The following is a 16,933-nucleotide window of genomic DNA, read 5'->3' as shown; positions in this document are numbered from 1 at the left end:
TCATTATTTTTGTGTGGCAACCTAAGCATTAATTCTGTTTCTTTCTGCATTTTTCTGTTGGGAATATATTAGCTAATTGATCTAACCTGGTATTATTTTCTGTTTGAAAGCTCTTTGAAAGCTCCGCTCTTATGCATATATCTGCTGTAAAGTCTCTCCTCTCTGCATTATGTCAACTTTCACATCAATGCATGTCTGGTACTTCAAGCAGTTTGGGACCAACAACTAGTCAAAAAATTGGAAGCATCAGCTTTTCAGTGGAAAGAATGATATCCATCATTGTGAATAATGTTCACCGTATGTAGCTTCATAAGCATGATAGTAAATCATTTATGCTAGATGTTGTTTAATTGTTCATTATCACATCGTATATTTTCCTGAGTAGATACTCGTGAGTTGTGATATTTAGGTTCTATTTACTTGTTTGGATTTTATGAATATTCATTCTTGAAATTTTGGTTGAGTGAAGGTGTTAAATTGTTATGTTATCCTTTTTCACCACAGGAGTTGAGCCATTTTGGGATCAAGTTGTTAGTCACTTTCTTGAGGTTTCCTTTTCTCTCTTTTTGTTTCTTTTATGTGGCAATGATAGTTTCTTTTTCATCCCACTTGATATTTTGCCATGATTTTGCAGCTAGCTGATAATTCTAATCCACATTTGAAAAATATGGCACTTGATGCGCTTGATCAGTCTATTTCTGCGGTCTTAGGTTCTGATCAGTTCCAAGACTACAAACAATCCAAGTCTCTTGAACCATCACAGGTAGTAAGACCTTCTAACCATTTTTATTGCTGGAAAAGCTATAGAAAGTGTTTACTAAGTGTTGTGTTATACCCACACCACACATGCTCTTTATAATCAAATATAGATACAAGAGAATCAATCATGGTCATTGATACAAAAAATCAATCTAAATCCCTAACTGATACTAATCTACATTTCCACATTTACCTATAATAAATGTCCTTATTTAAAATACTTTTCTAACACTTCCACTCAAGTTGAAGTGTGTACGTCAATAAACCAAGCTTGTTATAAATATTGTTTACACAAGAGCCTTTGAGTGACTAGGTGAACATGTCAGCCAAATGGTAACTAGAGCTGACAAATTCAATTGTGATTTTCCCTGGCAACACCTCTTTTACAAAGTGACAATCAACTCCATCAATTCGTTCATGGAATGATCAGACTTGATGCACTGTGGTGAGTGGCTTGATTGTCACATATAAGTTTAATATCTTGAATGTCTCCAAATTTTAGTTGTTTGAGGATTTGCCTAAGCCATTTACTCTCACATGTAGCTGTTGCTATAGTATGGTATTCAACTTCAACACCTATATTCTACTTGTTTCTCTATGAGATCATAATTCCTCCTATAAGAAATCAATACCCAAAAGTGGATCTCCTATCTAATGGTGATCCTACATAATTAGCATCAGAGTAACAAATGATTTTGGTGTTGCATTTATGTTATTGTCCATGTCCTAGTGCATTTTACAAGTACCAAAGAATGTGTCTGACAACATCCCATTGGCGTTAATTGCAAACGTTATGTCAAATCTAGTGCAATGAGATAGTTAAGTCTTCCCATAAGACGTTGATATCTATTCAGGTTTTTTAATTGTTCCCTCTAACTCAGAAAAAGCTTGATATTGGGATACATGGGAGTATCACGGGGACAATAATCAAGCATACCAATCTTAGTCAAAACTCATAATGTCCAGAGCATATTTTAGTTAGTTGGGAAATGACAATTCTAGAGGAGGATCGTGAAACTTCAATACTTAAGAAGTATTCAAGAGGTCTCAAGTCTTTCGTTTGAAACTAACTCAAGAGGTGGGACTTTAGCTACATAATATTATTCGTGTCATCACTAGTGATAACAATGCCATCAACATGGACAAAAAAAATAAATGAATTCGCCAGACAAAGAGTTAATGAAAAACACATAGTCATCAACCTCGCAATGAGTCATGCCAAAACTTATCAAGCCAGAGCTAAAATAGGCATGGGGAGACTACTTCAAACCATAGAGAGAACAAAGCTAACAAACAAGGCAAAAGTCACAAGCTATGAAGCACGGATACTTCAATTTGCTTCACGTATCCGTATCCAATACGTATCTGACACGATACTCTTGGATACTTCATCGATACGTGTCAATGAAGTATCCTACTTGTCATCCCGTCGTGATCCCGGTTACGACACTACTAGCCTTTAAAAATAGTATAAAATTTTTATTCAATTTCGATACTTTCAGATACTTCACCGATACTTATTAGTGATACATATCGATAAAGTGTTCAAATTTTTTAAAAATTATGAAATATCCATTACAGCTAAATAAGATATAGAAACATAGAACTATTGATCCTTGCTGAACTATAAATGAAAATTGTCTTCTATATAGATAATTTTAAGAAAGGAATGAAATTGGTAATATTAATTCTATTTGTAAATAATAAAAAGTAATTTATGATGAAATGATTTATAATTTATTTACTTTTAGTAATGCACAATAAGTATGTTTTTAATTTGGATTTGCAAAATAGTTATTATATATTTAGTGTAAAGGATGTTACTTCTCCACCTGCTGCCCCAACTTCCTACTATTGTTATTTTGTAAAGGATGTTTAATTATCATTAATTCAATATATTAATCCAAAATAATAATTGTTACATTCAAACATATAATAATTAAACATCCTTTACAAAATAACAATAGTAGGAAGTTGGGGCAGCAGGTGGAGAAGCAGCACCTGAGACAGCAGCAATCTGTATTAGTATAAAGTAGAATAATCGTTTACTGATATTAAAATTATCATGTTGATCTAATAACCTGTGGAGTCAAAAAATAGATGAGCATATTTTAAGTCTGAACAACTAATTTCATCCTGTGATATTTGAGTTGAAATTTTTGTATAAACATATTAGTCCCCATCTCTACACATACATCTAAAGGATATGTTACACTAGGTAGCGGTCTTCACTATTTTTATATTGTATAAGCATATTAGTCCTCAACTCTACACATACATCTAAAGAATATGTTACAGTAGGTAAAGTAGAATAATCGTTTATTGATATTAAAATTATCATGTTGATCCAATAACCTATGAAGTCAAAAAATAGATGAGCATATTTAAGTCTGAACAGCTAATTTCATCCGGTGATATTTGAGTTGAAATTTTTGTATAAACATATTAGTCCCCATCTCTACACATACATTTAAAGGATATGTTACCCTAGGTAGCGGTCTTCACTATTTTTATATTGTATAAGCATATTAGTCCTCAACTCTACACATACATCTAAAGGATATGTGACAGTAGGTACACACTAAATTAATTTGCTTTAGAACTAGTTGTGAATAATTTTTAAATTGCAAAGGAAATGCGTAACTTGCGTACCTTCACTTACTCATTGTTTTCTTCTTTTATGAGAGCTACTTGAAGAGATAGAGTGTTGAGAACTTTGTGTATTATCATTTAAAACTCTAAGAAGAAAACCTGTTCTGAATTTTGGTGCTTCATTTGATACGGCAATATATCTACTAGATGTTGGGCCATGATGTTGGAGCAACCACTACTTTTGTTCATCAGTAGTTGATAGAAGCTTCAAATCTTCAGCATACTGGACTGCTAAAGGCCCCCTATAACCCATCTGCTTCTGCAAGTTTTCCATTTCCTGGACACATGCTGTGAGAGGAATAATGGGCCTCGATTGTTGCACTTTGAAGCTTTTAGCAAATCCAACATCTTCAAGTTCAATGTAAGCTTCAGAACAGGTTAAAAAGACATCATTTTCCAATGTTTCTATGTCTTGAAATTTTAAAGCGCCTTTGTGGTCTGATAATGAGCTCCCAAACACAAGTTGAATAGATGTCTTGAGGGAACTAGCATGCATTCCGCTCAACATCGGGTCTTCTATATAGATAGCATGATATTTATGCACAGTTGCAAGTATGTCCGAAAATGAAGGTTTAAGGGAATAAGAATTCGATTCAAAAATTTTCCTAGAAATTTCATGCCATAAATTTCTATCATTCCAAGATGTATATTGGTCATATGGAGGATGACCAGATCTAGCAACCATGAGTTGCCTAAAAACCTCATTTTCGTCCAGATTCATTATGCAGGCCTGCAAAGAAGAAAACAGATTAAATTAGTGAAATAAGTATTACCAAATTACATACAAGCCTAAAATCCATATTAAAATTGATATACAAGTCTAAGATTACCTTGCTATGATGCATCGATACGATACCGGCGATACGATTATTTAAAAATATATAGGATACGATACTTGTAAGATACGTGTCATCATATATATCAATGTTCATACAATATAATAAATGTGTACTTGTAATTTTGATCAAAATTCATAAACACTAAATATATAATAACTATTTTGCAAATCCAAATTAAAAACATACTTATTGTACATTACTAAAAGTAAATAAATTATAAATCATTTCATCATAAATTACTTTTTATTATTTACAAATAGAATTAATATTACCAATTTCATTCCTTTCTTAAAATTATCTATATAGAAGACAATTTTCATTTATAGTTCAGCAAGGATCAATAGTTCTATGTTTCTATATCTTATTTAGCTGTAATGGATATTTCATAATTTTTCAAAAATTTGAACACTTTATCGATACGTATCACTAATAAGTATCGGTGAAGTATCTGAAAGTATCGAAATTGAATAAAATTTTATACTATTTTTAAAGGCTAGTAGTGTTGTAACCGGGATCACGACGGGATGACAAGTAGGATACTTCATTGACACGTATCGGTGAAGTATCCAAGAGTATCATGTCGGATACGTATTGGATATGGATACGTGAAGCAAATTGAAGTATCCGTGCTTCATAGGTCACAAGATATTAAAACTTGGGGGTTGATCGATATAAACTTCCTCTAGTTCACTGTGCAATTCAACATTCTTAATATCCTAGTTGGTGAAGATACCAATGACGTATGACATCCATAGCGAGAAAGAGATGAACAAAAGTATTTTTGGCCACATGGAAAAGGTATTCCCACAATCAAGACCAAATATTTGCGTATAGATTGTAGTTACCAAGCGAGCTTTAAATCGATCAATATGACCACTTGGTCCAATCTTAACTATATAAACCCAATGATAACCAACTATAATCTTGTTTGTAGTTATTGGGACAAGCTAAGTCCCATTGGCGTGTAAAGTTGTCATCTCATTAAATATTGCTAGGTACACAACCATGGCTAACTTATAGACTTGGGAATAAATACAATTGGTGAAGATCATTATAATCAGCAGTAGAAATAGCAAGGGTCATGAAAGCACCAAAGTCTATGGAGGATCCTTCTAGGCCATGAGGAATCAACAAAAAAAAAAGGTCAGAAAGGATTGCTGAAGAGAGCAGACAACTGGAGGGTTATTTTGAGAATGTGAGTTTAGGCTTACCCTTACAAAACCAAATTATAAATTGAGAATTGCTCCCCACTTATATACTATATTTTAGCCATATCCCTAGTTGGTGTGAGATCTCCAACATACTCCTCTCTCGTCGAAGACTAGACATCTTGATTCTTGAACTTGAAGTTTGTAGGATTGGACATTTACAGGTTATTCGATAGCAGTCCAATAACGGGTGGCTTGATAAGCCATGACACTCACTAAGATTGACTATGATACCATCTCAAAATTTGGGATTGGGCCTAATTCAACTCTACGAAATTGACTTGTATGATAAGGATTGTCCTTATTTATATACTTTATTGTGGCCATATATTTAGCCAATGTGGGACTTAAGTTTTTTCCAATACATCCCTCACGCTTAGTACTATTAGACTTGATGCGTGGATAAATAATGAGTGACTCTTTTGATGGATCTAGGATACGCTCATGTGGATTGGTTTTTTTTCCAATACATCCCCTCATATGCTCAATACTATTGGGCTTGGTGCATGTACAAATAGTAGGTGACCTTTTTAATGGATTTTTTATAGTTCTCATACCATCTTAAGAATTTAGAATTGGGCCTAACTTAACTCTATAAAATCGGATTGTTAGATGAAAATTGCTCTCCATTTATATACTATATTTTGATTATATCTTTAGTGAATGTGAGATCTTCAACAGCTGTTGTGAGGTAAGTGTTGGTGGAAAAGGCCTCACACATCAATTTGGTGATATTGGGAAAAACCCAAGTCTTACATCGACTAAAGATATGGCAAACAAAAAGTATATAAGTGGGGGGTAATCCTCGTCTTATGAGTAGGTTTTAAAGGGTTGAGTTAGGCCCATAACCCACATTTTAAGATGTGGTTGTTCAACTGTGCAGCCGGCCTATACACATGCATTGGAGACTGGCAATGTGTGATAGTGTGTGCAATGGCAGATCAAGGTGATTGTGGTGATTGTCTGAAAACGGTGATGCAAATTGGCTAGGCACCTTGGACAAAGGATTCATGATGGAAAGGGAATTGAGATGCACAGTGGTTGTATGTATTGTTCAGCCGTTAATGGGGACCACTTGTGGCAGAGCAGAGTGGAAAAAGGATATCTAAACTCCCACACACATCCTCTCTATTTATAATCACATAACAGGCACAAGAGAATCAATCATGGATACAAAGAATCAATCTAAATTCCTAATTTGTACAAACATATTTTTACAAGTAATAAATATCCTTATTTAAAATACTTTACTAACAAGTAACAACCCATAATTTATTAAGAGAACTTAATGTGTGTCCATGAGTTGAAAGAGAGGATATTATTAATTTGTATCTTGCTCATTACAGTCTCCTCTTCCCCTATTATAGAGATACATTTGTCCCTAAAACAGGTAACTATGAAAATAAATAAATATAAAAGAAATAAGAAAAAATCATATCAAATCTCCTAAAATAATATCAAATCTTCTAAGATATTTTTATTTACAACACCATGTTATGCAGATGGAAGTCAATATCGATAAGTTGAGGTCTCTCGAGTGTTCTGTCATATCTCCTCTAAAGGTTCTTTATTTTTCTACTCAAAGTGTAGATGTTCGTGTTGGATCTTTGAAAATTCTTTTGCATGTCTTAGAGGTAATGCTATTGCTGATTGGTCAAGTTTTTTTTTTTTTGTTTTTTTGTTTTTTAATTTTATTTCCTCATTGTTTGCTTACATGATATCAATTTTTATAAATTCTTCCAGAGATATGGAGAAAAACTTCATTACAGCTGGCCTAATATACTTGAAATGTTGAGGTTGGCCTTCTTATGCCCGTAATGCACCTTTCTATTGGTAATCCTTTGGTTAATCTAGTATCTTTGTCATACTGTAAGGTTTGTAGCAGATGTTTCGGAGAAGGATCTTGTTACCCTTGGCTTCCAGGTATATTCAGTTAATTTGCAGTATTTGTTGTTACAATGAGGCTATTGGTATATTGAGTTGATTATTAGTACTTCTCTATTTACTTGTGATCTTGATTGTGAAAAATACCCATTATTAATTGGTGACCTTTTCAAGACAATTAATTTTGTCTATACCCACTATGGAGAAGCTAATTTTATTTTTTTCTTACAAGTGCCTTTGAAATTTTTTATCCAAATAGACTCTTACAAACTTTATTAGAGAAGAGATTATATTAATAAATACCTTTATTAGTTCTGTTTTAATATTGCATATCTTTTCTGTATCTTTTCTGTTTTTCTGTTTTTCTGTTTACTGTTACCAACTCATCAAGTTGGCTAGATTGTTAGGTCTATATATGTAAGTGATATCCCACAGATATCATTATCTTATTTTCTAATCATAATACAGTCTATTGATTTTCTCTCAACTCTCTCTTTCATATGGTATCATCGTGAGCACGGTGAGATCCGGGTTTCTTCTCTCCCAGTTTGTGTGGCTTTGCCTTTCGCGCCCTCTTTGCGCGCTGCCTCTATATCTCGCGCCTCCTTCGCGCGTTCTGTTTTCTGATTCGCGCGATTCCCTGTTTGCTCGCGTCCTCTCTGTTCGACTTCGCAGCGCTGCTTCGTTTGATTTCTGCTCGCACTGGTCTTGCGCGTCTTCTTGTGATCTTTCTCTCTGATTTGCTCCAATGGCCTCCGCTTCCGCAACCTCCAACAATTCTGTCTCGCACACCTTCTCGCAGTCTGTCACATGCAAACTAGATGACAGGAATTTTTTAACTTGGCAGCAACAGGTTACCGCGGTAATTCGCGCACACGATCTGGAACGATTTGTTGTCAATCCCAAAATCCCGCTGAAGTTTCTTACTGCTGAGGATCGTGATGCCAATGCCATCAATCCTGAATACACTGTCTGGGATCGCAAGGATTCTCTGCTGTTTTCCTGGCTTCTCACAACACTCTCCGAACCAATTCAGGCTCGTGTTGTCTCATGTCGTCATTCATATCAGATTTGGGACATGGTGTTTCAGCATTTTCAGTCACTCACCAAAATCAAAGCCACACAGTTACGTTTAGAGCTTCGCACCATCAAGAAAGGCACAAGATCATGTTCAGATTATCTCCTTCGCATCAGTACTATTGTTGAGACTCTTGCTTCGATTGGCAGTCCCGTTTCGCCTAGAGAACATGCTGAGTGCATTCTTGGTGGTCTCCCACCTGAATATGACTCTCTGATTTCAACTGTCACTGCGTTTATCAGCCGTGATGACATCCTTTCTCCTACTGAAATTGAGAACATGATTCTTGCTCAGGAAGCAAGACTTGAACAAGCAAAAGCTGCTGTCGTCCAAGAACCCCTATCCATCAATCTTGCTCAAGCCACTTCTGTCCCAACTGGTGTTCCTAACGTCAATTTGGCTTTCCAGCAACCCCAGATGTCAAACCTTTCACCTAATACTGTTCAGAATTTTTCACCTCAGCCCCAAGCTGGCTTCAATAATCATGGAGGACGTGGTCGTGGATCTCGTGGAGGACGAAATCGTGGGTCCACTGTTCAATGCCAAATTTGTCACAAACGTGGACATGAAGCCTCCACGTGCTATCAGCTTTCCCATAGTCTATCCATGGGTGGTTTTCGGTTGCCTTTTCATTCTTTGTTTACTCCTTACCCCACCTATGGTCCCAATTCTCAATCTGGGTATGTGCCTCAGCACCCTGGTCCTAGTGCTGCTCCATACTATGGAACTGTTAATATGCTTGGACAGTCTGGTCCTGTCCCATGGCCCTCTTATCCTTTGGGTGGCTCCTTTTCTGGTCCTGGTATTCCACCTCCTGGATTCACCTTTCCTGCAGTAACCTCCAATCAGTCTAGCCATTCACGCACTGCTCCTCCTGCTCAACATGTTCATGCTCCTCCAACTCTTAACACTGCCACCGCATGGATCCCAGATTCTGGTGCTTCTCACCATGCAACCCCAGACCCTCAATACCTTCTACAGAGCGCTCAATTCACTGGTGCAGAACACATTGCGATGGCCAATGGCCAAGGTACATCTATTGCCTCAATAGGTTCTAATATGTTTCAGTCCCCTATGCATCCCTCCAAAATTTTGTCCCTCAAAGACCTTTTACTTGTTCCCAGTTTAACCAAAAATCTAATAAGTGTTTCAAAATTTGCTAAAGACAACAATGTCTACTTCGTTTTCTATCCTCATTCCTGTTTTGTCAAATCACAGGATTTGAACGAGACTCTTCTTGAAGGGAAACTTGGTGAAGATGGTCTCTATCATTTTCACCCGCATCTGGCAAAGAAGAAATCCTTCACTGTTGACATTGAGCAGAACTCAGCCTTTCCAAAATCTGATCCTTGTATTTTTCTTTCTGCAAAATGTAATCATGGTGTTTCAAATACCTATAAACAGTGGCACTTACGGTTAGGGCATCCTCATCATGATTCCCTAACTAAAGCTTTACAAACTTGTAATATTCATCTTCCAACTATTAATAAAATTTCTGATTTTTGTGACTCATGCTGTATTGCCAAGTCTCATAGACTTCCTTCTCAACTATCTACTACTGTTTATTCCAATCCACTTGAACTTGTTTTTCTAGATGTTTGGGGACCTGCATCATTAGAATCTAGTTGTGGTTATTTGTATTTTCTAACGTGTGTAGACGCCTGCACCAAATACATGTGGATTTATCTCCTTCGTAGAAAATCAGATGTGTATTCCAATTTTCAAAATTTTAAGGTCCTGGCTGAGAAACAATTCCAAACACCTCTCAAATCTGTTCAAACGGATGGTGGAGGTGAATTTCGCACTCTAATTCCATTTCTTCAACAAGAAGGCATTATTCACAGACTCACTTGTCCCTATGCTCATCATCAAAACGGCACTGTTGAACGAAGACACAGACATGTCGTTGAACTTGGATTGGCAATGCTTCATCATTCGGCCTTGCCACTAAAATTTTGGGATCATGCCTTTTTAACTGCTACTTACTTAATCAACAGACTACCTTCCTCCTCTATTGAATTTCAATCACCCTATAAATTGATTCATAACAAGGATCCAGACTATAAGTTTCTCAAGGTTTTCGGCTGTTCCTGTTTTCCATTACTCAGACCCTATAATCAACACAAAATTCAACCCCGGTCCGAAGAGTGTCTATTCTTAGGATACTCACCTAGTCATAAAGGTTACAAGTGTTTAAGCAGATCTGGCCGAATCTATATCAGCAAAGATGTGATCTTCAATGAAGACAGATTTCCCTATACTGATCTCTTTATTTCAAAAAATCAAACCTCTACCCCTGCCACCTCTGTCTCTATTCTTCCCTCTCTTGTTTGTTCACACAACCCACCTTCCTCTCCTGTGATATCACCTGCCATCTCTGCCAGTTCTGGTTCCTCTGAGTCTAATTCTTTTCCCTCTTCTACACCTGACAGCACTACTTCCCTTACTGTTTCATCCTCTTCAAATTCACCTCCAGCCACAACTCTTAATGTTCACCCTATGACTACTCGCTCAAAAAATGGGATTGTTCAACCCAGAATTAACCCTACACTTTTGCTGTCCAATGTTGAACCAAAAACTGTCAAAACTGCTCTTACTGATCCCAATTGGCTTGCTGCCATGCAAGCTGAAATCACTGCTCTACATGCCAACCGTACATGGACCTTAGTTGAGTTACCTCCTGGCCGAAAACCCATAGGCTGCAGATGGGTCTTTCGTATTAAAGAGAATCCTGATGGCTCCATTAACAAGTACAAGGCCAGACTTGTGGCCAAGGGCTTTCATCAGCAACCTGGTGTTGATTTTTCTGAAACCTTCTCTCCTGTGGTTAAGCCTGTCACCATCCGGATTGTTCTCTCCCTTGCTGTAACCTTTCAGTGGCCACTTCGACAACTTGATATTAATAATGCATTCCTCAATGGAATGCTTGAAGAAGACATTTACATGTCTCAGCCTCCCGGCTTCATTGAACCCAGCAATAAGCATCTTGTTTGTAAACTACAAAAGTCTCTCTATGGTCTCAAACAGGCCCCCCGTGCCTGGTTTGACAGATTAACTTCTGTCTTGCTAAAGCTTGGTTTTCACAAGAGTAAGTGTGATCCTAGCTTGTTCATTTTTTCTACTCCATCTGCCACTATTTACATGCTTGTTTACGTGGATGACATTATCCTCACTGGCAATTCCCCCTCCTTGTTGCAAAAGTTCATTGATCATCTCAATGAAACTTTCTCTCTCAAAGATCTTGGTAGTCTAGACTACTTCTTGGGTATTGAAGTTAAAACACTCTCTACTGGGCAGTTACTACTATCTCAACACAAATACATTTCAGATCTTCTTACCAGAGTTAAAATGGAAGACTCTAAGGGAATCTCCACTCCTATGATTGGTGGTCAGCAACTTGCTAAAACAGGAATCTCGTTTGATGATCCTACTTTGTATAGATCTGTAGTTGGTGCATTGCAATATGCAACAATTACACGACCTGAAATTGCCTTTAGTGTCAATAAGGTAAGTCAGTTCATGTGCTCTCCAATGGAGGAGCATTGGAAAGTGGTCAAAAGGATACTTAGGTATCTCAAAGGGACTCTTAAATATGGTCTTGTTTTTACTCCTGCTCGGTCATCCTCCTTCTTCAATCTTACTGCCTTCACTGATGCTGATTGGGCATCTGATCCCAATGACAGGAGATCTACCTCGGCTGCCTGCATTTATCTTGGCCCTAATCTGGTGTCTTGGTGGTCTAAGAAACAACTGCTTGTTGCAAGGTCAAGCACTGAAGCTGAATATCGTGCTTTAGCTCAAGCCGTCACTGAGGTCTTGTGGATCCAATCCCTTCTAAAGGAACTGAAAGTTCATCTAAACACTCCTACAGTGCTCTGTGATAATCAAAGCACAGTAGCACTGTCTCACAATCCTGTTCTACACGCAAGATCTAAGCATATGGAACTTGACATCTTCTTTGTTCGAGAAAAAGTCATCAGTAAAGCTCTGGTTGTCTCACATATTCCTGCTCAGCATCAATATGCAGATCTTTTAACCAAGGCACTGTCTCCCAAGCGTTTTCTGTCGCTGCGTTCCAAGCTCAATGTTGCTGATCCATCAGATCTGTCTCATCCTCCTTGAGCTTGTGGGGGGTGTATTAGAGAAGAGATTATATTAATAAATACCTTTATTAGTTCTGTTTTAATATTGCATATCTTTTCTGTATCTTTTCTGTTTTTCTGTTTTTCTGTTTACTGTTACCAACTCATCAAGTTGGCTAGATTGTTAGGTCTATATATGTAAGTGATATCCCACAGATATCATTATCTTATTTTCTAATCATAATACAGTCTATTGATTTTCTCTCAACTCTCTCTCTCATAAACTTCAAGTGTATGAGTAAGCTTGGTGTTGGTTTTGAAGATGATGGTGTGCTGTAGATTTTTCTTTTTTTTAATCTACGGATACAGATAACTCAGGAAAATTTAATTAATTAAAATTACCAAAAAAGGATTATGAATTCTGAATTCTACTTCTAAATCAAACAAATGTCATCTTTAGAGCTGTTCTGCCATGATTTGTGTCTGTTGGATTTCCTCCCCTCAGTCTGTTTATATACAGATCTAGCTGATAAGTATGGTTTTATTTTCTTTTGGACTTTTTCTTTTTTTCCTTTTTATATCTCTTGCACCAAACTCTGGTGTACTTTTGATTCATCTTTTTTTCCCCTGATGTTTTTTGAAGCAAAAAAAATTAAGGGCACACGTGTCATAATCATGAGTTTTTTTGGTAATATGTCATTTTCAAGGCATGAATTTAATATTCATGTTACATATGGAGTTTTCAAAACACGAATCTAAACTGTCATTTGATCAGTGCATGCCTATTAAGTGTTTGATACATGTCAGTTCTCATTACTTTACAATCTACAAGTTAACTTAGGAATCATTTTGAAATAGCATCAGTTATGAATTTATTCTATTCCGTAGTCATGTATCCATTTCTTGAATCTCAATTTTTGATGCTTTATGCTTACTTTTTAAGTTTTCTGTCAAAGACTTTCTGTGGTTTCATTTTCATATTTGATCTAATAATTCATATGCTTTCATTTTTTTTAAAAAGTTTTTAGCATTACCCTTTCTCTGTAACATTATTGTATGTACTAATTTTCCTGTTTTTGTTTCTTTCTAGAACCTTAGAGTGATAATGAACGATGGACTGTCTGCCTTACCTACAGGCTGCCTTCAAGTGTGAGATCTCTAGTTCCAGCTTACCTACATGCATACATACATGTGTATATACGAGTTCTTTTATTTTCTGACAATAGTGAGCTGCAATCCTGAGAGAAAAAAAACTTCTGACTTCCTCCTTGATATATTGTTGAGATCTGACATTGATTAGAGATATAACTAAAGTAAAGCCTATGACGGCTTGGGCGATCTTCATCTCACGAACTAACTTTTGTGGTTGACTTGGGCATAGCTCAAATTTAAGATGATATCATAGGTCTGATATTGGCCACCCTAACTGTCCAAAAATTTACCTGGTCTGGACTCCCACGACTTTACTAGTGCAAACCTCCACCTTCAGATGTTCAATCTTGGGTGTGATGGGTGTGTTAAGATCTCTCTTAGAATATAGATATGGCTAATCAAAAGCTTATAAAGGCTTGAACAATCCTCTTCTTATAAGCTGTCTTTTGAGGTTGAATTAGATCTAGCCCAAATTCAAAAGTTGTGTTTATGTTACACATACATACTGACATGCATATATGTGTCACCTGTGCACATGAATATGAAGATATATTAGCTCCTAGATGGGCTCCTTCTGTTGTCTAATATGTATTATGTATTATTACAAATATTACAGGTGTGTTGATGTGACAGGAGCATACAGTGCTCAGAAGACTGAATTGAACATAAGCTTGACAGCAGTTGGACTTCTGTGGACTATGACTGATTTCATTGCAAAGGGACTTCTCAATGGACCTTTTGAAGAAAAGGAAACAGGTTCATATTTTGTTGTCAAGCCATCTGTTTGTAACCTGTCATTATTCTGAAATCTTATGAGTCTTCTATGATGGTTCTACCTTTCAGGTGTTAGTTCCACTGTGAGGCAGATAGACAGCAAAAAGATGGAGGATCAAACACACAGTATTTCTCATCATGTGAGAGACCAGGCTTCTTCTGGACATGGTGTTGATTATGAGAAGCTTCTATTCTACATTTTCTCGTTACTTCAAAACCTTGGGGCAGATGAGAGACCAGAGGTACAAATTACAATTAATAAATTTCTAATCCTTTTTTACTTTCTAATTTTCCACTTTCCCCCTCCTACTTTTCTTGCTTTCTACCAGAAGGTACTTCTTGAAAGTTGAAACATTTCTTATGTGTAAAGATGGGTTGCCTTGTTGCCATCTTGCTATTTAACAATTTAGTTTCATTTAGTGTAACTGGTACGTGCATATGCATCTCCCTCTCTTACTGTTCCCTTCTTAATTGAATCTTAATTGGCACCACTCATTTCAGTTTTTGATACACTTTGAAAGAGAATTTATGGAAGCCAATGGCTTCCTTGCTGTAAGTTGAAAGTTGAAACATTTCTTATGTGTAAAGATGGATATCTTGTTATTGCCATCTTGCTATTTAACAATGGAGTTTCCTTTAGTTTACCTGGTATGTGCATATGAATCTCCCTCTCTTACTGTTCCCCTCTTAATTGAATCTTAACTGGTATCACTCATTTCTGTTTTTGATACACTTTGAAAGAGAACTTACAAATAGCATTGATGGGAACATTGGTTGAAGGATTGTCATAAGCAATTTTTAGAGATGACAAACTAACAGTGGTTTTTTATCTCTCTTTCCCTTGGCTTATGTGAATATGATTTTTTTCTTCTTATAAGATAAGCTAAGCCTGGTGGATGGTTCTTCGAAGATTCCTGTCATGATCTAACCATCACAAAAGTTCAATCTATTGGAGGAAATCATGTGATAGCTTTTATATATGACATGTCCCTAGACATAATAATCTTTTGGACACAAGGCAAGGACAATATATAGGCCTATCTTACCTTATGCAGAAATTTAACTTTTATCTTGAAGAATGTGCAACAAGGATTGAACTCTAGAATACATGCCGCAGAGGCTCTAATACCTTGTGACCATGTCTTGAATTAGCTACCCCAAAAGCTCAAGTTAATGGGTGAAAGCACATGAATGGTTATTTCTAAATGCCAGTGTTATATTTTCTTATATAATGGCATGCTTCATCTAGGGCTAGGTACTTGGGATGCTTATTTTCTTTGTATGAAAGAGAACAAGCAGTATTTCAGAATCCTTTGTGAGAACTGGTGGGTTTTATGAGCTCAGTGAGAAGGAAGATGTCTTGTACTAGCATTACTGTTCAGAGTTATATTTTTCCCAGCTTGATATAGCTTTAGAATTTGACTTCTGCGTTGAAAGTTTTAAATCACTCATTTGATTGTTTTTTTTGCTTTTTATCCCAGCTGCTTAGAATGTAGTTACAGTTAGATGTGATAGTTATATCTTGAATTCATTGCCTCTACCACGAATATTCAGAAGGAATGTGGTTTCTAATTGTTTTCTCCCATGCATTTATAGAAGGTGAACAGTGAAGATGAAGGTACTTTTAAAGTATTGGAGTTCTTGGATTGGAAATGGAAGGGGTGGGAAATTAGAATTAAAGGTTAGGAGGGTCCCTGTGAGAGTAGGGGTGAGTGTCAAATTGGGAGCAGTGAATATTATCTGTATGATTAAGTTTCTGATTTTGATGGGTTTTGGGGAAGCTCAAGGAGGGAACAACTATTGTTTGATGAGTTGAATTTTTAGTGCTGTCTCCCATAGTAAATGAGAGTGTTGAAGACAAAATTAAAGAAATCTCAGTAAAGTAGCAGAAATCTAGGCATCATTTGTTGCGTCTCTTGTGCATCACAACAGGGTTTCGATTACATTGCATAGCCAAGACACCATAAATCATTAAGCTGATCTTCTTCCTAAATACAATGTTACAACGTGTGACCAATTAAATAGACCTTCAAACTTTCATTTCTCTCTACTATTACTTTACCAATTAGTCAAATTTCAACAATAAAGCAAAACCCATTAACTCCTAAATAAAATTGCTCTCTATTATGCTGCTGGATGTGAAAGCTTTCTGGCACTGAAAGTTTTGCTTTGCAGGTGAGGAATTCTGCTGTCAGGACACTGTTCCAAACTTTAGGAACTCATGGGCAAAAGCTTTCAAAGAGCATGTGGGAAGATTGTCTTTGGAATTATGTATTTCCTACACTGGATCGTGCTTCTCATATGGTAAGATGAAACTACTGGAAGCTGAAATGAGCTTCTCTTCAGTATAAGCTGATGTTCAATCTGATTTTTGATAAGTAGGCTGCTACTTCATCAAAAGATGAATGGCAAGGGAAAGAACTTGGAACTCGAGGAGGAAAAGCAGTTCACATGCTCATTCATCATAGGTATGTAAAATTGAAGTTTACTCTGTATTACTTATTT

The 16,933-nt window shown here is 36.5% G+C and overlaps 1 protein-coding gene across 4 annotated transcripts in view; it reads left to right on the top strand.

Annotated features, from left to right (window-relative positions):
• LOC109793567 (ARM repeat superfamily protein) overlaps positions 1-16,933 on the top strand; it is a 54,193-nt gene that overhangs the window by 13,320 nt on the left and 23,940 nt on the right. For all 4 annotated transcript variants that reach the window (XM_020353045.3, XM_020353038.3, XM_083059793.1 and 1 more), the window contains exons 23-33: positions 111-297; positions 505-548; positions 635-763; positions 6,961-7,092; positions 7,202-7,254; positions 7,333-7,381; positions 13,593-13,651; positions 14,271-14,410; positions 14,498-14,670; positions 16,604-16,732; positions 16,811-16,896. In XM_020353045.3, the coding sequence (XP_020208634.2) occupies positions 111-297; positions 505-548; positions 635-763; positions 6,961-7,092; positions 7,202-7,254; positions 7,333-7,381; positions 13,593-13,651; positions 14,271-14,410; positions 14,498-14,670; positions 16,604-16,732; positions 16,811-16,896 (1,181 nt within the window). The remainder of the gene's footprint in view (positions 1-110; positions 298-504; positions 549-634; positions 764-6,960; positions 7,093-7,201; positions 7,255-7,332; positions 7,382-13,592; positions 13,652-14,270; positions 14,411-14,497; positions 14,671-16,603; positions 16,733-16,810; positions 16,897-16,933) is intronic.

This window comes from Cajanus cajan, chromosome 7 (genome assembly GCF_000230855.2).
Source record: "Cajanus cajan strain Asha chromosome 7, NIPB_CcT2T_4, whole genome shotgun sequence".
Taxonomy (NCBI): Eukaryota; Viridiplantae; Streptophyta; class Magnoliopsida; order Fabales; family Fabaceae; genus Cajanus; species Cajanus cajan.
Note: the sequence above shows the minus strand (reverse complement) of the source record. Positions and strands in the feature narration are given on the sequence as shown.